At 36.2% G+C, this 25,934-nt stretch overlaps 2 protein-coding genes across 2 annotated transcripts in view; one reads left to right on the top strand and one right to left on the bottom strand.

Moving 5' to 3' along the window:
- The window catches only part of mahj (LisH and WD40 domain-containing protein mahjong), a 38,814-nt gene extending 24,677 nt beyond the window's left edge, over positions 1-14,137 (bottom strand). Inside the window, exons 1-15 of the mRNA XM_076132921.1 lie at positions 13,812-14,137; positions 12,162-12,312; positions 11,558-11,695; positions 11,198-11,322; positions 10,734-10,803; positions 9,179-9,290; positions 8,958-9,044; positions 8,295-8,411; positions 7,758-7,843; positions 6,357-6,524; positions 5,686-5,819; positions 5,160-5,271; positions 4,105-4,241; positions 1,993-2,077; positions 1,374-1,534 (exon numbers count right to left, since the gene is read on the bottom strand). Of these exons, the coding sequence (XP_075989036.1) occupies positions 1,374-1,534; positions 1,993-2,077; positions 4,105-4,241; positions 5,160-5,271; positions 5,686-5,819; positions 6,357-6,524; positions 7,758-7,843; positions 8,295-8,411; positions 8,958-9,044; positions 9,179-9,290; positions 10,734-10,803; positions 11,198-11,322; positions 11,558-11,695; positions 12,162-12,312; positions 13,812-13,909 (1,781 nt within the window). The 5' untranslated portion in view covers positions 13,910-14,137. The remainder of the gene's footprint in view (positions 1-1,373; positions 1,535-1,992; positions 2,078-4,104; positions 4,242-5,159; positions 5,272-5,685; positions 5,820-6,356; positions 6,525-7,757; positions 7,844-8,294; positions 8,412-8,957; positions 9,045-9,178; positions 9,291-10,733; positions 10,804-11,197; positions 11,323-11,557; positions 11,696-12,161; positions 12,313-13,811) is intronic.
- A 383-nt stretch (positions 14,138-14,520) lies between these two features.
- Nse4 (SMC5-SMC6 complex kleisin component Non-SMC element 1) lies at positions 14,521-18,779 on the top strand. Its single transcript, XM_076133160.1, has 7 exons — positions 14,521-14,814; positions 15,137-15,247; positions 15,767-15,885; positions 16,425-16,594; positions 17,025-17,218; positions 17,626-17,738; positions 18,624-18,779. The coding sequence occupies exons 1-7, from the start codon at positions 14,715-14,717 to the stop codon at positions 18,675-18,677; spliced, it is 861 nt and encodes a 286-aa protein (XP_075989275.1). The 5' UTR covers positions 14,521-14,714; the 3' UTR covers positions 18,678-18,779.
- The last annotated feature ends 7,155 nt before the right edge of the window (positions 18,780-25,934 follow it).

The raw sequence follows: 25,934 nt of genomic DNA, 5'->3' as shown, positions 1-25,934 counted from the left end.
GGTCCTAGCTTCCACATTGTCGCTATACTCACTATATAACATACACTAATATGTCTATGTGTTATATCTGCGACCTGTGCGGGATGCAGTAACTACGTGTTATATAAGTAGGGTCCTAGCTTCCACATTGTTGCGATACTCACTATATAACATACACTAATATGTCTATGTGTTATATCTGCGACCTGTGCGGGATGCAGTAACTACGTGTTATATAAGTAGGGTCCTAGCTTCCACATTGTCGCTATACTCACTATATAACATACACTAATATGTCTATGTGTTATATCTCCGACCTGTGCGGGATGCAGTAACTACGTGTTATATAAGTAGGGTCCTAGCTTCCACATTGTCGCTATACTCACTATATAACATACACTAATATGTCTATGTGTTATATCTCGACCTGTGCGGGATGCAGTAACTACGTGTTATATAAGTAGGGTCCTAGCTTCCACATTGTCGCTATACTCACTATATAACATACACTAATATGTCTATGTGTTATATCTCGACCTGTGCGGGATGCAGTAACTACGTGTTATATAAGTAGGGTCCTAGCTTCCACATTGTTGCTATACTCACTATATAACATACACTAATATGTCTATGTGTTATATCTCGACCTGTGCGGGATGCAGTAACTACGTGTTATATAAGTAGGGTCCTAGCTTCCACATTGTTGCTATACTCACTATATAACATACACTAATATGTCTATGTGTTATATCTCGACCTGTGCGGGATGCAGTAACTACGTGTTATATAAGTAGGGTCCTGGCTTCCACATTGTTGCGATACTCACTTATGTATTTAGAAAAATATAATAAGTAAATATCATTGCACAACTCACACAAGGTCATTTGATTCCAAACTAAGTAAAACTTTTACTATAGTAACCAAATAACCGATAAACATACTTATATACTCTTAAATATATACATATATAGATGAATTAACAACCAGGCTCAGAACAAATAATCGTGCTTATAACACAAAGATTAGTCTCGGGTGGGATTCGAACCCGCCACACGCGAGCGTTACGGTTATTGCTGCGAGGTGACCACGTTAACCACTGCGCCAGACGTGCAGTTATTAACGGGTATTTATTTATAAAAAATATAAGACAAATATATATAGAAATAAATAGAGGATGAAAGTTTTTTTAAAAGTTAGTCATATACAGGTACACTATTCTTTTACTCTCATAGTCAGTGAGAGGTCAGACACAGGACCGACGGCGACACGTTATGCCCGAAGTACATTTTAGTCAGAGTCAGGATTCGAACCCGAGCCCTCTTGCGTAACAGTGGCATACACTACCGACCACGCCACAGAAGCAGTTAAGATAAGTAGCCAGCATATGACAGTACCTGCCGTTGAAGTTCCACTCGTAGGCGTAGCCCACGACCTGCAGCAGCAGCGCCACGCCGCCCAGCTCCACCAGCTCGTCCACCGGCGCCCAGCGCGACCACGCCACGCTCTGCAGCAGCTCGATCTGCTCCTGGATCTCTTCGGGGGACGACTTTGATGCCTAGACAAATATAAACATGTTTAAGATAGTTTAATTGTAGACGCACTTGAGCAATATAAAAACATTTAGGTTCGGCGCGGGAAAAATCTAGGTTATGAATTATCTATGTATCATATTTAGATCAGTTCAGTAGGTATATTTTTCGAGAAAGGGTAACAAACATATATACATTGATCCGAAGTTTCGTTACAAATTCTATGTTCGATAACTATCATGTGTCTTAATAGATTTTTGCTTAAATACTTTCGCGTCCTAACCAGGCGACGAAACCGAATTGTGACGATCGAATCCGAAGGAACTACCCGATCGACATAACCCGAGCTGCCGACCCGAATATGCAGGTCGGCACCTGAATATGTGTGTAGCAAGCAGAGTACTCGTTTTCGAAGATTAATTATACATTTAAACAAAGCTTGGAAATGAATGAAATTATAAGTAATAAGTATAAGTATGCTTACTTTGTAAGGCGGTGGTTCTGGAACATTGTCGCCGTGTTGCCTCGCTACTTGCGCAGCTCGCAACCTTAAGTGAGCCTCTAAGTACCTGCATAAATAAACATACAATTTATATATAGGGTGTCCCAAAACTCAACGATAATCTGAGACCGGATGAATACGATAAAAAAAAAATCCATTTCACTTGGTTCGGCAATAATATAAATTTTTTTAAAAAGTTGAAATTCCACACCCTTGGTCGCATTTTCAAGTCCTGTGATCACCAATATCACAATTTCGCTGTGATTTATAAAACAAATAAATGCAAAAATAGATAGTTAATTTAATAAAAAAAGTTAAGTTTTATTGAGTCACGGTTTACAAAAATATTGTTAGTTAACTTTGACGCTTCACAATGAAAAACAAATTTACTACACTAGGTACCCTTGGCAAATTATTTCAAAAGTCGGCGCATTTAATCAAGATTTCAAAACGGTGTAACACTTGCCACTTTACTTGGCATTAAAAATGATTGACAAAGCAATTTATATTTCAGTACATATAAAACACGGCTGGAAAATCACCCAAATGACCTAGCTACTGCGTTGGCAACCATCTCCTACACAAAACGACTGAAACGCTACGATGTAATTGGTGATGGACAGATGGTGAAGGACAAGGTGCCTCCTACTGAGGAGCTCCTTAAAAATGACAAAATGACACGGAATAAATCTGCTTATAGTTTGAGACTAATTGCAGATAAAACTATATATATATATATATATATATATATGTCGACGCATCGTGTTGACTAATTATTCGCAAAGAATAACTAATTAAATAATTCGTATTTATCAAATCAAACTGAACATCAATATAAGCTTTTGGTGTCTTGCCTAAATATTATTATTCATTTATTTGATTTTGTAACTTTAAAATGAAAGTATTTGATGGTTGGATTGTACCCATCAAATACAAACAAATTGTTATTTGTTTTAAGTGCAAAGATTTATTACCTAAACAATATTGTTAATTAATATTAGGATTTATTAGCATCAATCGATGTGTTTTTATTAGAGATGAAACGGATAGCAGTTTGGCCGGATACCGGATACCGGATATTCGGCCTACCACCTGGCCGGATAGCCGGATATCCGGCCGCCGAATATTCGGCGGACCTTAGCCGTTTGGTGCAGCGCACACGCACTTGGCGTAGGCGACGTGCGAACGACCGGGTGGCCTCGGTTTGATTCGGGTCTTTTCGTTGATGAGCGAAGTTAGCAATTCTTTCATTCATTGACTTATTGTGTCGATTGCAGTGCAGACACGTGCGTGACTTTAGGTTATTATTTCATTGTGCTATTGTTATTTGAAAATTTCAAGTTCTTAAGTCTTACTAAATAAAGTAAATAATCACTAAACAATTTTTTTTATCCAGACCTATTTTTATTTCGGCCGGATGTCTATCCGGCCGAATAGTAGTTATCCGGTATTCGGCCGGATAGTATTAAAGCCGCCGGATAGGCCGGATACCGGATAGTTACCGGATATCCGTTTCATCTCTAGTTTTTATCAACCTTTAATGATATCTAGCTAAAACAACATTGAAACGGATTTTATTACCATTGAGGTCTTTATTCAATTGACGCCCTTATTCAATTGACGCCCTTATTAATATTTGATAAAAACACATCCGATTTGGATAATAATTAATAAATTAAATGCAAAAAATTAATGTAAAGGCTTTAAAATTACTAATTAATTAGATTAGAATTTTTGATGTAAAAAGTTTATGGTTTTAACACGTTGTTGTATTTTAAAACATTTTTAATTATACGTGTTCCGCTTATGAAGCACGCCATGTTGCAATGCATTCTTAGCGGTAACGAGGACATGTGAGGACCTGTGCTGTCTGAGAATTCTGAGACTGTAAGTTTTTGCTTGTATAATTACTAAAAGTGTCGATTAGGAGAATAGTTATAATTAAGTAATGTCTGCAAATAAAAGTGGGATGGGTGACGCCAGCGATGCTGACGTCACTCATTCTAATACTGTAAATGGGTTTTCTTCGTCGTTATATAGCATACAGTTAAGTACAGCATATATTTCAGCAGTTGAGTATATAACGAGTGTTACCTCCTGAGCGCCACACAGACGTGTCGGACGATCTGTCGTGCGGCGCACGTCTCGTCCTCCGACACCCGCGACTCGTCCTCGTCCGCGCTCAGGATGGGCAGGGTCGATATCACGTTGTATAGCTTGCGGAGACCGTCCTGTACATACAAACAAATTACATTAGTTATACAGACATACTAATATTATAAATGCGAAAGTAACTCGGTCTGTCTGTTACTCAATCACGCCTAAACTACTGAATCAATTTACATGAAATTTGGTATGGAGATATTTCGATACCCGAGAAAGGACATAGGCTAGTTTTTATTCAGGGAAAATGACGCATTCCCTTGGGAATATTCAGGTGGCGGACGAAGTCGCGGGTAAAAGCTAGTTTACTTATAAATGCATATTATAAACATAATGATTATACTACGGAATATCTAACACAAGAGGAAGGGGCATGTGGGCTGCTGTGTAAAGTAAGCGCAGAATCACATACCCTAGTATTAACCTAATAGATGACACTAAAAGCACGTAGATGGAATTCCGACATAAATCACAAAGTATTAGTGCAAAATACGACTCTAATGTCATAAAAATATGGTTGGTTATTTCATTTTGTAATAGACGTTTATTCCTTTTCGTATTTCAGTGTGCGTTAAATGTCACCGGCTGGGTTTGGAGACAGCCATCTTCATTGAAAAAGTATGACATGGCCCTTCCTCTTGTTAGTTATTCCATGAATTATACCACCTCTGTGGCGCAGTCGGGAAATAATTACCCTCTAAGAATTACTCTTGTGTCGCGGAGACTCTTACAAACATACAAACAATGGACACAAAGTACAAAAAGACGGTTGTACTTTGTGTTCAACAATTATTTGTGGATCGCACAAATAATTGTTCCGAGTGGGAATCGAACCCACGACCTCCCGACGCAATGGTAGCGGCGTGGCGACCTAAACCAAATGACATGTAACAGCAAAATGTATAATAACAGCTGTCAACATTTAACCTAATAAGCCAACTAATTCATAACAAAAATGCTGATTTAATAAGTGTAAATATGCATACCTGGTGGTCGAACTCTTCAAGAATAAGTCTGAACTGGAAGGACAGGCCGAAGAACATGGTCGCGTGACACCTGCCCGAGTCGTGTGAACATTCCAACAGCCACAGTGCGTATCTAACAACAAAATAATAAAATAAAATTAATAAATGTAACCCATTACTGGCCCACTGCTGGGCAAGGGAATAATAAAAAAATAATATAAATTAATGTTCATTTGAGAGCCGCCCGAAGGCCTTTGACGTGGCTTAACGACTGTTATCTTAATTGACAACAACCGGGACTGACTTTTTACGTGCCCTCCGTAGCACGGAGACCGGTCGGTAAACGAGCTGTGGGTTAAGCAAACCTTGGCGCGGTCATTCCATAGATGGGTGACCGCATAGTGATATTTGAGCATATCAAGCCATATTAAACGCCATCGGGCAGCTTGCACATGACACTAGGTTGACCACTAACCATACGATAAGACGAAGAAGTTTTCATTTAAATTCCGATTTCTGTCAACATGAATATACCACTGTTACTCACTTGACAAGATCCGCCAGTGTTCTTCTGGGCAGCAGACAGACTCTCTCCATGGCGTCTTCACAGTACGCGAGGTAGTACAGACATATCGACACGCCGGTCGCCGCTACTGAAGGGCGAGGGACCTCCAGGAATTTCTGGAAAACAACAGCATAATTAGTCGCTTCATTCATTATATTAGGTCGGGGAAAAAGTCCTTTCGCATTATAGTATGTATGAACTTGTAATAAAATCTCTTTGGCTTCAAGAATCACAAATGAGTACTTACACGATTCATTAGGTTTCTTTCATTGAGCTAGTTAGGTAGCCAAATATCGAGCTTTTTCGTGTAGAGAAAAGATTTTATTACAAGTTCATACATACTATAGTGCGAAAAGACTTTTTCCCAATGTTAAGCCAAATTTTAATTTAAAATTACTTTTATTTCGTAAACTTCGTACAAATCATTTAAGATAGTCATATTATTGTATATTTTTTACAGCAGACCTGGGAATTGAACCAACGTAATCATCAGTCAAAATCAAATCATTAATTAATTTAGGACAAATATTGACACTTATGATAGTCGTTACAATTACTGAATCTACCACTAGCTCGGAAAGGGGGTAGACTTATGAGAAGAGCTATTCAAAAGCAGTACCGAGAAGGTAAATTTTTGAATCAAGGTTGAGTACCTGCAACCCTCCCATATGTATAAAGTCGATGCTGAACTTCTTGTGGCACAGCAGCGCCGCGAGGTACTTGAGCGCCTCGAAGGCCAGGCGCGAGTCGCGCGACTCCCGCACGTTGAGGTAGCCCAGGATCAGGCCCAGCGCGTTCTGCTCGAACACGTGCGACAGGAACTAAGGAACAAACATACATATTATTATTTACCATTTATTTATTAAGGACAACCTACAAAACATACACTAATAAAAAGTTTACAAACATGTTTCACAATATTAGCTTAGAGCTGTTTTACTTAAAAGTTGCCACGGTATATTAGATTTAGTGTTGAATTTTAATATCGAATATACAAAAAAAAATATCGTTTAAATAGACAACACTTGTACTATGAACTGCTCTCGTGTCGCAGAGATTTTACAAACATACAAATGACGAACACAAAGCACAATAAGACCCGTCACAATTATTTGTGGATCGCACAAATATAATTGTTCAGCGGTTATAAGAGCAGATTTAAATCCAAAAAAAATGCAGAAAGTAATTTATTTCATGAATCAAATAAGCTCTTGAAGCATATAAGCTCTTACACCGTGAAAATTCATACCAATCAGTATGATAGTTTAGTTCCAAAAATGTGATAGACAGACAAACAGACTTACTATCATTTTAAGTACTGTTCTTCTATCTTTGTTGTTCAATCACTGTTTCACTAAATCTTATATATGTTACTGTAAAAGCCCGAACGGTGGTAAATCCTAAGATTTTCCGGTATAACCTAAGATTTACCAACTCGCAATGGTAAAAGTCCGAACAATTATTTTATTTCGAACTTTTACCTATATTCACTTGATGATATCGAGATGTCGCCGGAGCCCCGCTTCGCGGGGCTCCTCCTTCTGGGTGGTTAAAAAAAAATAACCTCGAAGAAAAATAACCCTTCTAACCTAACCTACCCATGTCGCTTTGCCCAAAACTCCTTCTTTATAATTATGTCACAGTATATAATTATACCGTGAAATAGTTATAACCATAGTTATGAAGGAGGATTTTTTTATATATCGTAACATAGTTTTTAAACTCTGGCTTGTTCGGACTTTTACCATTGAGAGTTGGTAAATCTTAGGTTTTACCGGAAAATCTTAGGATTTACCACAGTTCGGGCTTTTACAGTAACATATATAAAATTCTCGCGTCACAGTTTTCGTTCCCGTACTCCTTCGAAACGGCTTGACCGATTCTCATGAAATTTTGTGAGCATATTGAGTAGGTCTGAGAATCGGCCAACATCTATTTTTCATACCCCTAAGTGACACTTTTTTTTTTAAATTTGTATGGCATAACATGCGTTTGCCGGGTCAGCTAGTATTAGTTTAATTATTGAATTATTAGTAAAGATATAATGAACTTACCTCCTGGTATTCTCCCATAGGTGTTAGATATCTAAGTATGAGCATTTGTTTGGTCGCGTCCGTCGGTGGGTGGATCTGTATATTACCTGATAACAAAAAACGAAGGAATTATTTATTACAAGTCCTAACTTCGTCCACGTATAGTACAACTTTTTCCCGTTGATTCCATTCCCGTAGGAATTATGATCCCATCGATCCCATACAAACCTTGTTCCGACAGTAAGAAACGTGTAAAAAAAGAATTATACAAGAGTTTTGGGCGTACATACATTTCGGAGATTCATTTTTATTTATATAGATGGCACATAAAGGTATTAACTTAAAATAAAACTACATTTTACAATAATTTTTAAATTTTAAAGTTAAATTCGAAGTTACATTATCAATATAAACAATAATGTTTAACCGAAATGTACTAAAATCGGATAATTCATATTTTAGTATGTTTAACTTTTTTAACGGGACATGGTTTGTATGGGATCGATGGGATCAAAATTGTTACTAAACAATATTCATTAGTTTGTATGTATGTGTTACCTATGATGTGGGTCTCCATCTCTGCCCAGGAGGAGTTTGAGGAGGTCTCGTGCTGCAGCGAGCGGGGAGGGGGCGACAGCAGACCGTCGCTCGGGGAGAACGCGTGAGATGCTAGTCCTGCACAACACATCATTATTAATACAGCACATTACCAAAGTTCAGAGTAGGGGTGTTGCGGATATTCGCATCCACATCGGCGGAAAACCGCATTAATTCTGACATTCGCGCCTAATTCAAGCGGAGATTTTGCGGATGAGGATGTTTATAGGTAACAACCAAGTGATGACCAGGGGTGTTGTAGGTTTACTGGTAGAGAATTCCTTTGGAATTAGAGCCCTGCCTTACTAGGGCGCCATGGCGGGATCGCTGGCTACGTATCCAAGCAGTTGATATTGAAATGTATGTCACCTAACTCACGTGGCAACTGTGTGGCAACGTGACAGGGACAGGGCTCTTATACAACGTTTGTATTAAGTTAATAAATAAATAGACATCCGCATCAATTCAGCCATTCTTGTTTGCATCCACGGATGTATAAAAAAAAATCCGCATCCGCATCTGCCTTGCTCTATAGCACTATTAAGAATATTTTCACTTTGCCCGATCCAGGAATCGAACCCGATACTTCGTGATCAGTTTATGTTGTTACAAATACACACTTACTATTATAATTCTTAACAGGTGTTTCGGGGTCTTTGCTGGCTCGTGGCGGGGTTTCGTCTACCACCATGTCACCCCCTCCGCCTTCGTCTGAAATAAACAATATTAATAATTAATAAATAATAAGCAGTCACTCACCCCTAACTGTAATTATTTTATGAGTTTAAACGCTATTGAATAGATAAACTACCGCTAAATATGCCTCGGGAACCAAGCTACCTTACCTTTCTTGTCAGTAGTAGGTCCATTACTCTTGATATCACTGTTACGTTTCGTCTTGTCGAAGCGCGCGAAGTGCCGCGTTTGATTCGGCGGCGTCGTGTTCTGATTGTTTTGCTGAAACAAACATATAATTAGTATTACTATCTCTAGCTATGCTTAATATTGTAATCGCTAAATTAAGAATTTTGAACTCAGGTCTTAAACGCGATCAAAATTTTAAGGTAAGGATACCTTATTGTTTACACGAGAATAGTCTACGACGTAGACCATGATGATGATGAGAAGAGTCTACGACGTAGACCATGATGATGATGAGAAGAGTCTACGACGTAGACCATGATGATGATGAGAAGAGTCTACGACGTAGACCATGATGATGAGAACGGTCCATGGTCTACGTCGTAGACAATTCTCGTCTCAATGGTCTACCTCGTAGACAAGTCTCGTGTCCATGGTCTACGTCGTAGACAAGTCTCGTGTCCATGGTCTACGTCGTAGACAAGTCTTGAGTCCATGGTCTACGTCGTAGACAAGTCTCGTGTCCATGGTCTACCTCGTAGACAAGTCTCGTCGTCATGATCTACGTCGTAAAAAAGTCTCGTGTCCATGGTCTACGTCGTAGACAAGTCTCGTGTTCAAGGTCAACGCCGTAGACCATGGAGACGAGAACAGTCTACGACGTAGCCCATGATGATGCGAACGGTCCATGGTCTATGCCATAGACAAGTCTCGTGTCCATGGTCTACGTTCGTAGACAAGTCACGTGTCCATGGTCTACGCCGTAGACAAGTCTCGTGTCCATGGTCTACGTCGTAGACAAGTCTCGTGTCCATGGTCTACGTCGTAGACAAGTCTCGTGTCCATGGTCTACGTCGTAGACAGGTCTTGTGTCCATGGTCTACGTCGTAGACAATTCTCGTCTCAATGGTCTACCTCGTAGACAAATCTCGTGTCCATGGTCTACGTCGTAGACTAGTCTCGTGTCCATGGTCTACGTTCGTAGACAAGTCTTGAGTCCATGGTCTACGTCGTAGACAAGTCTAGTGTCCATGGTCTACGTACGTAGACAAGTCTCGTGTCCATGGCCTACGTTTATAGACAAGTCTCGTGTCCATGGTCTACGTCGTAGACAAGTCTCGTGTCCATGATCTACGTCGTAGACAAGTCTCGTGTCCATGGTCTACGTCGTAGACAAGTCTCGTCGTCATGGTCTACGTCGTAGACAAGTCTCGTCGTCATGGTCTACGTCGTAGAAAAGTCTTGTCTCCATGGTCTACGTCGTAGACAAGTCTCGTCGTCATGGTCTACGTCGTAGAAAAGTCTCGTCTACATGGTCTACGTCGTAGACACGTCTCGTCTCCATGGTCTACGTCGCAAACAAGTCTCGTCTATAGGATCTACGTCGTAGACAAGTCTCGCCACAATGGTCTACGTCGTTGACGAAGAATTATCCCATACATATTAATAAACCTTAAAGAATGGAAATATAACGCAAAATACAAACAATTTTTTACGAAATGCATTTGAAATAGTACAAAAGTATTTAAAAGCACTCACCTCTACTGACTTATTCCTCAATAAATGTAGCCTCCTTAACATCAATGGTACTAGCATCGCGTTCAAATCACTGAAACAAAAGTTCACAATGCATCAGAAATACTTTAAAACACAGTGAACTGCCTTGTTTCGGTTTTGAAACGCATTAACTAGTTTTAACTTAACTGGCCCTTACATACTAATATAGTAAACATGAAAGACTATCTGTCTATCTATCTGTCTTGCGATATTGCAGCTAAATTACTGTACCAATATTGGTAATGTCTTTCTATTTTAAAATATCATCACCTATATTCTGTAAGTCCCCAACCAGCAACCCCTCCCTCATTACGGGAAAAGACCCATGCCCAGCAGTGGGATATTAATTGGTTAAATTTATATTATTTATATTCAATCTAAAATAGATAACGTCATTTTCTACACCAATAACTACTTTAGTCAGTTAAATTATGATAGTATCTCACCGGAAGTTAGTAGCAATTTCCTGCACCTCCATGGCAGCAGCTAGGAGTCCTGTCGCGTAGCACTGCAGGGGTTCCGTGGAGTTGGTCGCCCAGTTCACCAGCCGGTGGATTAGAGCCTCGTTGTCCTGGAAAAATATAGCATGTATATCATGAGCTGTTAAGTATATTTGAATGTCACTTATGACAAAACATAGCCAACTACTTACACATAAAATACCTTTGTTTGATTTTAAGGTCGTAAATATTGAAAGTAGTTGAGGAAGAGACAGAGAGAGGGGGAGGTCTCTCTCTCTCAGAGAAACGAACTGTCTGAACGACCTACTAGAATAATTAAGAAAAACTCAAAAGTTAAGTACACACCTGAAACACGACGCTCATTTCCAGGCCGGGCATGAGGTCAAGCGTGAGCCGGCAGGCAGCTACGTTGAGCTTGGTGACGTCACGACCTGTGATATTCTGCCGCGAGTAGAACGTGTCACGTACATAGTCGTTTACTAACTGTGGAGCAAAAGTAATACATTTTTAGATAGTATACAAAGTATCACACCTCAAGAAAATTTGTAGAGACCAAAGGAATGTCTCTTGTTAAAATCTAAAAACTATATTGTTGGAAAACAACCTGTTTATTTTTTTAAGACATTTGTTACACCAACCCCCGGTGCTTGAGGTACATTTAGTGGTAGTTTTTTATATGAGTTTTAACACTATTGAAACTGGAGCTGAGTTAATAACAATTGTTTAACAAGACCTGAAACAACTATTTTGACTATTGCTTTTTGACTTGCAAGGGAATAGAACTCAACCACAACCATATGGAGATTTCACTCTTCTGGCAAAAAGTTTATGGAAAATCTGTTTATAAGAATGAGCAATTGTTAAGCTATGTCAAAGGCATTTTGTGCTGGTTGAATAACTTTCCCACTACACTGTTGACCATTATCCATAAATTTAAACTGTGTCTTACTTTGGTCATAAAGTTGTCTTTCTTGAACATAACTTTGAGTGCATGTCCGAGCGCACACTCGGGGTCGGTGCGCGACGGGTGTCTCTCGTCGAACGGGTCCGGGTCCTTCTTCATAAAGTTCTCTGTCTCCGCTTCTATTATCTCTGCTATCCTGGAAACATAACAAAAAATATTATACATTTTTTATTATGGTGAACATTGAATTTCATCAATTGGGTGCAAAAGGGTTGTTGTGGTAAGGCACAGAAGACGCTTTTGCTAATCTTTGGGAGACCTACACCTAGGTTAAGGAAATTATAAAAAAATATTTCAACCATATTTCATTGTACAATACTCAATTAAACATAATTTAAGTTTTGGATTATCCTAACATCAGCCTAAAGCCAACACATAGGGACCAACAGTTAGATATACTACCGACTGCTCTAGAGGCAGTCACTAACCAGGTTAAAAAAATATAGCAAGCATAAACAAAATATTTTTTTTTTAAATTCAAGATCATTCAGATCTCTTTCAAGTCATCATCACAACAGGTACTAGATAAATATGCATTGTCATTATATAATTGTATGTTTACTAACACATATCAATGCATGATGTATAATCTGTACTTAGATATAGGTAAGATGATATTATTACCTAAAAATATTGCACAATATTGTGTATTTGAGACTGTAGAACAAGTTAGCACATGTTTCTAACACGATAGAATTCGTTTTGAAGTGATACAGTCTTATTTATTACACTATACATACATCTTTGCTTAACTTTTATAGGTAAGGAATATGATGAATCTTAAATTGACAAACTAAGTTAATTTACGGTTCTGCAGCATAAGAGAGATTAACCTCCAGTTTCTGAGTACGTTTAGCAGTAGTTTATCTATTCAGTAGCATTATTTTTGTTTGAGTTTTAACACTATCAAATAGATAAACTGCTGCTAAATGTACCCCAGAAACTGGGAATAATGAAATCTAAATTTATAATTTTACCAACGCTCTATATCCATTTTCTGTTAATTATTTTCATCTAAGGCTGTTGTGAAACTATTACCAAATAAGAAACAAACTATAATAGTACCTAGTTAAAAGTCCCTAAAGCATATAAAGCATTTCCATAAGGTTTCAAAACTTTCTAAGGGCATTGACATTGTTCCAACTGTGGAAGATGATTTTAAGAAGTAAATATAAGTTATAAAAACTTTTTAGAACTTTGAAATGATAATGAATACAGATAGTTATGAGAATAAAGCCAGTTTTGAATCAATTTCGACATTTTAGTTGTAGATTTTAAACTTTTAACCTGAAAATACTTGTTTTAGAATTAAGTTTTATTATGAGGTTATATTTGTATCTAAGTATGTCTATATGATTGTTATAACTAGGTAAATATACATTTTAAGTTATTACAAGTAATTGTTGAACGAATAAAAGTCCAAACAATCTGAAAAAAAATATCATAAACAATACCGAAACATTTTTAAAAGTAAAAATTCTGTATCAAATTATAAGCAAAGATATAAAATAATAAGTCCTCTGTGTGCGTCTATTTATATCCATTTATATCAAAAGCCACATGTCTAGATCACATACGGCACAATAACTTGCTAATTACAAATTTTGCAAAATCTACGTAAATAAACCAACTTACCGAGTTAATGTCGGAATAGGATCGTAATTTGGCGTCGCGTGTTGTTCCTCCCATTGTCTTAGCAATTCCGTTACCTCTTGTGCAGGCGGTGAATCCATTTAACAAAATAATTGTTGATACTTGGTAATTTATAACCTCACTGATTACAACTTTGTCACTCGATTTTGTGTACGACACAGCGATTTATTTACGCTAATTATATTCACAATAATAAATCTATACATCATCTTACATTGTATCATATAAAATTGTTTATTAATTACAGCTAAATAATTAAAATAGAACGTTTTGTCTTTATACCGCGCACTCCTTTTAACAATTTTTAAGATAGGGATACCATATAAAAAAAATACATATTCTACTATTTTATTTCCTGTAACAAGCGTCTTGTCACATGCCTATCGCTTATAGAAATATCAAAAAGCGTGATACTCGGATAAAATATTTTCTTTTTTTCTAGTTCACATTAAAGCACCCAGATAAGCAAAAATAAATTTAATATTTTTTGAGGAAGAATGAGGGAAACTAATGTTAATTCTCTAATTTTTAGTGCCTCTTAGTAGAATAGTAGTTTTGGTTGTATTTTGGTAATATTGAAAGAATGTGTTGGATCGTGCACGGAATGGAACTAAACTTAATTTTGTTATGGATAACGCTAAGTTAAAACAAGTAGGTATAATAATTTTGGGGAAATTTGAATCTTGGCATTTATTTTTAAACCACATTTACATAAATCTTATGAAAGGATTTTGTATCATAACTTTGTAAGTAGATTTTGGATTCAGAACGAACATAGGAGAAGTCAGAAGCGGAGGACTGCCGCCCAAACCCAAACAGCCGAAACTTATTTTGGCAAAAAAAAACTTGAAAACAAGCAATTAATTTACACAAATAATAAACAAAATGTCTTCATTTAACGATACACAAGCTTCGAGAAGTAGTATGGGCAGTTACGACAGGAAACTGCGATACAGAGCGTTGCTAGAAGATTTGTCTACAGTGGGTGAGTGAAATAAATTAAAACCTATATAAAATCAAGCATTATGAATGTTTATGTTGAAATTTACATTATACCACGGCTATCTAATGCTAAGCTGCATTTAGAGACGATAGTTTGCTTAACAGAATTCGTATACATAAATACATTTTTGAATTTGATTCCAAATAGTATTTTCTGAGTGAACAGATACGGGTCTCGAGACTCATCATTAGTACTCAAGACTTCATTAGTTTCAATACGGTGGTTAATTTAATCCCAAGTTAACTTATCAATTGTTATTCTTTCACTTAGAGACCAGCACTGAATAATTTAAATGTAATTTCAGATGACGAAAATGGTAATAATTCAGAGCTTATGAACAAGATTGCGAATGTGGTGCAGGAAGCACAGACACTCTTAGCTGAGGGAGGAGTTGAAGAAAGAGTAAAACATCCAGGTAAGATATATCCAAGGTTTTATTTAACATTTAAATAATAACTAATGTTGTAGGACAACTCGCACACACTCATTTGATTTCTAACTAAGCAGAGCTTGTACTATGGTAACCAAATAACTGATAATGAACCCACAACCTCCTTGGTGCAATCCAATAGCAGCTTGGTGACCTAAACCACTGCGCCACGGAGGAAGACTTAACTTACGTTTATTACAGCATATTGTTAAATATCACCGGAGAACTCACACACAGTCATTTGATTCCTAACTAAGCAGTGCTTGTACTATGGTATTCAAATAACATACTTATATACTTCTAAATACATACTTATATAGATAATTGACAAACAGGCTCAGAACAAATTTAATGCTTGTGCCCATCACACAAAAATTTGTCACGGGTGGGATTTGAACCTACCACACGCAGCACAATGGTTATTGAGTGAGGTGCCCACATAAACCACTGAGTTAAACATGCATACACGTCCCACTGGTTTACCTTATGTCTGTATTATTTCAGGTGAAGGCTACTTAGACTCTCGAGTGCTCCGCTCAGCCAGTGACCTCGCAGTGAGGTGCTCTGAAGCAGTGAGCGGTAATGTCAACACATATGACAAACATGATCTTGCACTACATATAGTGAGTATCACAATATAACACAACTATAAATAAATGACTGACTTGCAATATTTGGTACCTAAATCACAGAATAATAAGTACTATAGTACCTAAATCATATATTTTTTTATATCTATTTTCTGGCATAGATATAAATATAATCGCAAGTGTGTTATAGAACTAACATTAATGACTGCCTCCATGGCGCAGTGGTTTAGATCGCCACGCCGCTTTCATTGCGTCGGGAGGTCGTGGGTTCGATATCCACACGGGACAATTATTTGTATGATCCACAAATAATTTTTTCAGGTCTGATTGTACTTTATGTCCATTGTTTGTATAATTGTACAAGTCCCCGCAACACAAGAGTAAATCTTAGTGCAGAAGTTTGTCTTTATAAACAGAAAAAGTCCCCAATCCGCACTTGGCCAGCATGGTGCACTTAAGGCCTAACCCCTCCCCCTCGTTTAGGAGGAGACCCTTGCCCTGCAGTGGGACAATATTATGTTAAAAAAATAAATTGGTAAGAAATTAATAGAAAATGGTTACCTTATTAACAGCGTGAAAATCCAGACTTCTGGTGTTTCCCATTCCCTCGCGAGGTGCCTCCTGTGGGCTTCTTGTTCGGCACATTCGCGCCAACACCGCCGGAGCTGCGGCCGCGAGCGCCGCGCAGACAGGTGCAGAGGCAGGAGGCACAAGCCTTGAAGGCACCAGAAAATGTTAACAGGTATAATAAAATCTTATCATATGGTTAGTGGTCAACCTAGTGTCAAAGTTGTTCAAGCCGCCCGAAGGCCTTTGACGTAGCTTAACGACTGCTACAGACTTTTTACGTGCCTTCCGGAGACGGCACGGAGACGCCCAGTTCAAGTACCACTATGCGGTCACCCATCTGTAGAATGACCGCGCCAAGGTTTGCTTAACCCACTGATCATGAATTCTTTAAAGGTACAAATGGAGGGCAAATCTTTAAATTTAAAAAATGAAATAGAAGAGATTTTGTTACTAACAAATTTATAAAAAAAATATAGTATGGTTATAGTGTTAAGTCTAGTTCAAATGTTTTTTGAGTTACAACACTATTGTATTATTAGTGCAATACATAACCAAAGAAATTAATAAAATTGTAACTTACCTGTCAAATACTCTTCTTCCAGGCTAGAAAAGATAGAAGAAGGCTCCCAGATGGTGAGCCGAGTGAACCGCTTCATCACCAAGACGTACAAGACATCGGGGAAGCCTCTCAGCTACTTCCACACAGTACTGAACCCACACAGCTTCAGTGCCACTATTGAGAACATATACTATGTCTCCTTTCTAGTCAGAGATGCTAAATTGAGCATGAAAATTGGTAAGTACTACTTACTACTATCCAACTAATATTATAAATAGCAATGAAAGCAGAGTGGTATAATTTGATACCTCGCACTTCGAACCCGCGGCAACACCAATTTTGTTTTTCTCTAAAAGACAACTCCCGCACTAAGAATTGCTCTTGCATCGCGGTAAATTTTACAAACTTACAAACAACGGACACAAAGTACAACCAGACCCGCAACAATGATTTGTGAATCGCACAAATAATTGTTCCGTGTGGGAATCCAACCCACGACCTCCCGACGCAGTGGTAGCGGCGTGGCGACTTTAACCACTGCGCCACGGAGGCAGTATGTGCTTGAATGACGATGATCATCGTAGAGGTCTGAAATGCATATTTTTACATGAATTAAGATTTAAATTGCACCATTTCTTTTACAGACAACGATTCAGGCCTCCCGTTCATAACCCCAGTGCCAGAAGCCCAACAGGAACAAAGAGATATATCTGATGAGAATCAATTCATTGTCTCCATGGACATGCAAAGGTGGCAGGTAAGAATACATTAAGAGCCATGGTTTTTAAATTGTTTTTTTGAGAAATGATAAACAGAATCTAGTTATTTTAACAATACTACAGTATTATGTAGTTACTTACAGCAATATAATAAATGAATAAATATCATTGGGCAACTCACACAATGTGATTTGATTCCAAACTAAGCAGAGCTTGTACTATGGTAACCAAATAACTGATAAACATACCAAACATATTATCACTTTTACATGTAGACAGTAGTAATTGTAATTTCAAAAAATTGCAGCTTCTTTAGTAAAAAGATAGCTAGTTTGTCATAACAATATTGTGTAGCTTTAAGAAATGAAACATGAAATGCAAGAGCTTATCTACCAAGCAAGTAAAATATCTTGCAATTAATGATAATTCCTATATACTCGACGTTCGTGAATAAGATTTGACGAACATGCTGCTAGCGTTACAAGTCATGCAAGGAACCATTTTCGAAGCTGTTCAAAGTTTATTCTTCGTATTGACTATTTGAAGCCGTTAGCGCAAAAGTGGTATAATCTGTAATTTTATATGCCTACTATAAAATACTAAAGCGAATCTGGCGTATATATAAAATTGACGTTGAAAAGTTATTTTGAATACAATTCTTTGCCAATAATTCCTAAGTGGCATAAGACAATAAAACCGGGCAAAAATGTTCACAGAGTTATTGTTCCCTGTGGAAATTAAACCGCCATATTAGTTTGTTTATTTATTAAACATATTTAACAGTTATTAAAATTTAGTAGACGGCCCACAAAACTACTGATGCAGCGAGTGTAGGATCGAAAAGTTGTGACAATATATTAATTGTGATTAAATACATTATATCAATAAAAAAAAAGATTTTTTTATTTGTCTTTTTTTTTCAGGATTTGGTGAACGCGTTCGGCATCACGGACCCAATGATGACGTTCAAAAGATAATATTATACTTATTATATAAGTGTACCTCTGCTGACTAACTAGCGTGATAATACCTGTGTATTGAAGTACAATCTGTGATTGTTTTATTATAGTAATTGTAAATAAATGGTTGATTTTATGTGTTTTAATTAATAAAGATAATAAATAAGTATAACCTATTACTGACATATTCCTGGGTAAGGATCTCTTCCTGTAATGAGGTAGAGGTTAGACCTAGAGTCCACCACGCTGAATAACTAAGAGTTGGGGACTTTGCATACCTTTCATTAACTGCTCTAAAGAACCCTGTCCATATAAAATACTGGTATTCAGCTGCATCCCATGAGACTGGAAGTCGTCTCCAACGTAGTTTGAAGAAAGGCTATGCTCATTTGTCATACAATATTGCACTAGCACTTCGATATTACTTTAGGATTTACAACAAGTCATCAAAAGCATATAATAAAACACCTTGTCAGAGCTCCGTTCAGTTCAAGCGCTCACGATCAAATGCCCGTGCGCTCGCCGCGCACGCTCTTTTATGCACTTGTCAGTTGTCACCGGTGAAAGGCATTATTGCCAGACAAATAAATTTTTACTGATAATAATATTTTCAAATGCTTGGACTATTTATTTATTTTCTACTAGCTCTGCACACGTAATTTTTAATTTTTTCTCCATATTATATTCCAGTGTATTAAATACAATAAAAAAAAACTAATTCGTGTTGATTGAGCTGTTCTTCAGTTTTGCGTAGCGACATCTGTCGTGCTGTAGCTCAATTAGTAGAATTATAAAAATTATAATGCTATATTCATTCAGCTATTGCACGACAGATGTCGCAAAACTCAAACTGAGATCCGTACATACTTATTTCAAAAGACCTCTTCGTACGTTATGCGATCCTGGTACCCAAACCTGGTATCAAGCGCTAAACTAAAGAATAGCTCAACCAATTCGACTATTAGTTGTAAAATTGTATTTATGACGCTGGAATATAAAATGGAGAATTCTCTGTAGAGAAAAAAAATGCGCGGTTCAGCTAATTATCTATATCATAATATTAATAATACGTGATGAAGCAAAATATACATTATAAAATTATCATCCACGTTATTATCACGATGGCAGGCAAAAAACCAGCACCCTGGTTACGAGTAGCATCAACGAGACGCTTCGCAATCTCTCGGTAGAGACTACGAGCACTCGGGCCCCATGGTCCCAACCCCAAACGGCTCAAATGCATAATTAATTACCAATCATATTATTATATTAATTACCAATGTTATATTAATTACCATTAATCAATTACAAATGATATATTACCAATAATTAATTACCAATTATAGGTATATTATAATAATATATTAGATACTAGTAGACCCGCCGAGATTCTTTATTTTAAAAATGTTATTTTCATTTTGCTTTTTTTTTTCAATTTTCTCGTTGTTACTTCAATGTATATACAATACAATACAATAATTCTTTTATTAGCGAAAACGGTTCAACTGCTTCCTTAGATTTGCGCTTAGCAACTTAGATATTCATTTTTATATTATAGAAGACTAGATTTTACCCGCGACTTCGTTCGCCATCTGAATTTTCCCATGGGAATGCGTGTTTTTCCCGGGGTAAAAAGTAGCCTATGTCCTTTCTCGGGTATCAAAATATTTCCATACCAAATTTCATGCAAATTGGTTCAGTAGTTTAGGCGTGATTGAGTAACAGACAGACAGTTACTTTCGCATTTATAATATTAGTATGGATTTGCATCGTTTGAGGATTTCGGCTGATGCGGAGCAGCGCCGGCACTACTATCTCAGTATTCTCAGAACAATAAGTGCTACTACTGAGTTAACAATGTTAATTTATGCTTGCATAATTTATGAAGAGACCTTTTGAAATCAGAATGTTCGTATCGTAAAGTGTATGTACAAGTTTTAGTTATTGAAGACTTTCTTCTGTATAATACTAGCAGAAGCACGCAGCTCTGCTCGCGCATTTCTAATTGTTTTTTGTGGAAATAAATCATCATATTATATACCAGGGCCTTAAATACAATTTTACTAAAACAAAAATAAATTTGGTGAGCCGCTCATGGGTTTAGCGCTTGATAACAGTTTTGGGCACAGGGGCCCGAGTGCTCGTAGTCTCTACCGAGAGATTGCGAAGCGTCTCGTTGATGCTACTTGTAACCAGGGTGCTGGCTTTTTGCCTGCTATCCAACTATGATTACAATTTTATATATATTTATTTTGCTTCACGTATTTATTATTTATATATAGATAACTAGCTGAACAACGCATTTTTTTTCTCCAAAGAAATCTCCATTTTATATTCCAGTGTCATAAATACAATTTTACAAAAACTACAAGTCGAATTGGTTGAGCTATTCTTGAGTTTAGCGCTTGATACCAGGTTTGGGTACCAGGGTCGCATAACTTACGAAGAGGTCTTTTGAAATAAGTATGTGCGTAGCGACATCTGTCGTGCAGTAGCTGAATTAATACAATATGAATAATTAATTAAATATTTTTATTGTATTAACTCAGCTTTTGCACGATAGATGTCGCAAAACTCAAACTTTACGGGCCGTTCATTATAAAAGATCTCTTTGTATTTTATGTAAGCCTGGTACCCACATGTGTTGCCAAGCAGAAAACTCAGGAACAGCTCAAATCATTTATTAGACAATATTAGACATTATTAAACAATTTGTGAAACTGCATTTAAATACAGGAATATTGTATGGGGACTCATAATTAATTATTTTATTCTGTATTTTGTTGTTATAGCAGCAACAGAAATACATAATCTATGAACATTTCAACTGTCAGTCTGTCACGTTTCATGAGACAGCCTGCTAACAGGCTGACAGTAACTGTAATAGGGTCCCATTTTTACTATTTGAGTACTGCACCCCTAAAAACGGTGTTTTTTATAAATAAAACAAAACATTAATTTATTATGAATATTGAATGCACTTTATTTCATATCATAAATAGGTAATATGTTTGAAATATCACAATTTGTTTGTCCGTTATTCGCCGAAATATTCCACTAACACTAAAACGATATAGTTTCAAAGTTACACACTTTTTTACATACAATATGATAAAAAAATCATCATAACATAAGTGAGGAGAAATATAGCTTAATTATTAATTAATAAAAATAGCATTTATCATAACGAAACGAAACTCAAAAAGCTCGTGGCTTAGTGAACAACAGCCGCGCGAACCGAGCCGAGGTTCTTCTGTAGATGGGTGACCATCTTATACCTACTTATCAAGTTTCTTCGTCTTTCGGGAGGAACGTTAAATTTTGCCTGTCAATTTCGAAGATATTTGACAGGACAGTCGTTAACAGTAGTCAGAGGCTTGAAAGTCTGACAATCAGTCTTACCGAAGGGAATCGTGTTATAACACAGGTAACTGGATTGTGGAGGTCAGATAGGCAGTCGCTTCATGTAAAGCACTAGTATTCAGCTGCATCCGGTGAGACTGGAAGCCGACTCCAACATTGTTGGAAGAAAGGCTAGACTGAGAGATAACGAAATTACACTTTAAATACAATAATATACACATCGACAGGAGCTATTTATATTATGTTAACTCGTTAAAATTTAACCTTATAGTAGAAGCGTTTTATGTAAAAACTAGATATTTTTTGTAATGAAAACTACAATAATTAGCTTTGTGTAAGTTTTGTAACTTTGTTACTCTAGGATATTACTTCGTGAAAGTTTTATGGCATGTAAAAGATTTTAAGTAATTAGGCATAAAGAAGATTTTTATAAAAATTGAGTTAGCGTAGTATAAATAGCTGCTGACGATTTACAAATTTATTGATGTATTATCTTGTTTCTTCTTCTGAAAAGCAACTAAATAATGGTTCAAAATGATTATCACGATATATGTATCAAAATGATATTTGATACATCGTTTTTACTGCTATTACTTTTTATAATATTACATTAAAGTACGATTTGTACAATAAAATATTATTCTCCTCACTTAAAAGTAAGTTTAAATATAAAACACAAAATAAATATAAATATGTAGTTATGTATTTGAATTGTTACAATAATATGTGTTATAATAAATCTATGTACACAATAATAATGTAATACAAACGGGTTTTAAACGCTATTAAAATTTAAAGATATTTTTTTTCTTTCCAGTTGATAATAATAACATACTAGCTTTTAGCCCGCAGCTTTTCCTCTGTGCAATTTTACCTCTTTCGGGAGGTAATTTTCAAAAAATCCCCTTTTAGTGGTCCTCTATACTTCCTAAGGAATCTTAAAACCAAATTTCAAGTTTCTACGCTCAGTAGTTTCGGCTGTGTGTTGTCCAACAGTCAGTCAGTAACGGAAGAAATATAGATAATTCGACAAAATTCAATTTCTTCAAATGTTTATATCGTTTAAAACCCGTTTACATTATATTATATTGTGTAAATGTATGTACAATTTAAAGACTAGTAGACTCCCATAGAATGGCACTTGATTCACAAGTCTTTTTACATATTAAGATTATACATTATATGACAAAATAAGCCTCAATTCTTGCTCTTTCCTATTTTAATAAACAAATAATTAAATAAATAAAAAAGTTAAAACTGGCCATCTGTGCAGAACTTAGTTTATAGTGTTCAAATGTGTACAATACACAGGTACACTCTCTATTTCTTCACTCTCGTAGTCCGGTGGGACGGATTACCGACACGACCAGTGAGAGGTCAGGCGCAGGACCGACGGCTTTACGTGCTCTCCGAGGCACGGACACTTTTAACACGATAATTACATCACTATTGTTCTTTTTCACAGCAAATATTAATATTTTGCAATACAAAGTCCATTGAATTAGTTACAAGAAGAAACTAAAGTTAAAATTTAAAAGTAATACTGCTTTATTTTATTAAGTATCATTTTTAAAAACAATTCAGACTGAGGAGGAGGAGGAGGCAAATAACTAATACCAAATTGAATAAAAAAATAATAGGGTAGTTGACTATCAGTCAAATCAGTTACTCTTTATGAAATGACAAAAATACATTTTAATATAGAAATACGACGTCACTATTTTCGTTAGTATCAAATGAGTGCTTAATAAAATGTTTTAGTCTGTAATAATTACAATTTTTACATTATTTACGAAAAAATTACATAGCCTGAGAATTTTAGACTAACTTTTTACGAGTACCTACACGTTTAATAATTTTTCGTTCACCCAGTCAACTAACCAATTGGGTAGTTATTTTATTAAATCATGTAGAAAACGTGATTATTACATAACTATTTTTTCATTACTAAAACATTTTATTAGGAACTGCAACGAAAATACGGTGTGACGTCACTGTCGCATTTCTATTTTAAAATGTGTTTTTGACATTTCATAAAGAGTAGCTGATTTGACTGGTAGTCAAGTACCCAATTATGCCCTTTAATAAACTAATTAATTTATTTAACGATAAAAACATCCGGTCAAATTGTTAATTGTTCCTTGCAACCTTTTTAGTAGGAAAGAGCAGACAAAATAAAAAACTACATACTATTATTGTCTATAGCGTGATATGTCGATAATCAATCGCATATCTTTAATTACTTTATTACAAATCTATGAGAATATCCAATACTTTCATAGAACTGTTGACAAGATAAAATCTAGGTAGGTATACTAATATTAAAAAGCTGAAGAGTTTGTTAGTTTGTTTGAACGCGCTAATCTCAAAAACTACGAGGCCGATTTGTAAAATTCTTTCAGTGTTAGTTAGCCCATTCATCGAGGAAGGTTATAGGCTATATATCATCACGCTACGATCAATAGGAGCAGAGTACCAGTAAAAAATGTTACAAAAACGGGGATTTCACCCATACTCTCTTATGTGACGCAAGCGAAGTTGCGCGGGTCAGCTAATATAAACTACATAGCATTGTTATTGCTATTTAACGTTTTGTTTTTGTAGCAGATTATTACGTATTTTTAATTGAATGATTATATCAATTCGTTATGTTTTATAGCAGTTATTTACCTGTTATTTACTGAATGAATGCTATTTCAATTTATGCAAATGTTTACGTTAATTTAATTGATGTTTATTAAGCATTTTATTACATCAAATGATTTTTGTATGTGTCGCTTGCTCCTAGTATACGTATATGAGTAACTTTTTTGTGTTAGAAATGTATTGCTACATTTCTGAGAGTTGCAATAGTTTACCTCCGGTTCCGAAGGTACATTTAGCGGTTGTTTATCTATTCAATAGCGTTTAAGCTCATATAAAAAAAACGCTATTGAATAGATAAACTACTGTTAAATGTACCTCAGATACCGGGGGTTAGAGTATGATATATTCTGTTCGTCACTAACGATAGGGTTGCTATTAGGTATGTAGCAGATATTTTAACTACTTTCGTTATGAATTTAAGCTATTTTTATTGCTATTATATTTTTGTACGTCCTCAAGCCGCACTTGGCCAGCGTGGAGCGCTCTAAGGCCTTAAACCTTTCGGGAGGATGACTTTATCTAACTATGGGGAAACAAGGGGTATAAATATTTTATTATATTTTCAGGTAAATGGTGTTAAAGAAAGATTCACATATAAAAAGATATTGTATTTTATCCTGCCTACAGTCCATCGTTATAAAATTATAATTATAAATATTATCTTACAATAATTATACTTATAATTAATTTATATTTACAATAATTTACACAACTTAACTAATAATTACAGAAACGGTACAAAAACCGTTATTTTGGAATAAATGTTATAAAGATTATATGATTTTAAAATTAAGGGGTACAGGAAATTAGTCTTAGATATTTAATACATTTTGTAGGTGGAAATTAAAAACACATTTTGGTTGATACTACGAGATCACACCGCTATTTAGCACACGAATTCTACAAACATACAAATTCAAGGCCCTGTTAAAATACTAGACTAACCGAATGCAAAAACGTCAGTGAACATTGAAGCAACTCTAACCCCCGGTTTCTGAGCACATTTAGCGGTAGTTTATCTATTCAATAGCGTTTTTATATGAGTTTAAACGAATTAACCATTTGACCGCCACGGTCGGCTATACTCGACCAATCAGAAAGTGCTCACGACGCTTTCGTCGGCAAATGTCGACAAAAATATAGCTTTAGATTGTGGTTCCCAACCTTTTCTTAGTCCGGGACCACTTTTATATTATTTTTGTTAGCAGGGACCACTATATAAGTACATAAGTATATTAAAAATAAAATGTAATAATCATCCTCAAA

Source organism: Anticarsia gemmatalis, chromosome 29, assembly GCF_050436995.1.
Source record: "Anticarsia gemmatalis isolate Benzon Research Colony breed Stoneville strain chromosome 29, ilAntGemm2 primary, whole genome shotgun sequence".
NCBI lineage: Eukaryota > Metazoa > Arthropoda > Insecta > Lepidoptera > Erebidae > Anticarsia > Anticarsia gemmatalis.
This window is presented reverse-complemented; position numbering and strand designations above follow the sequence as displayed.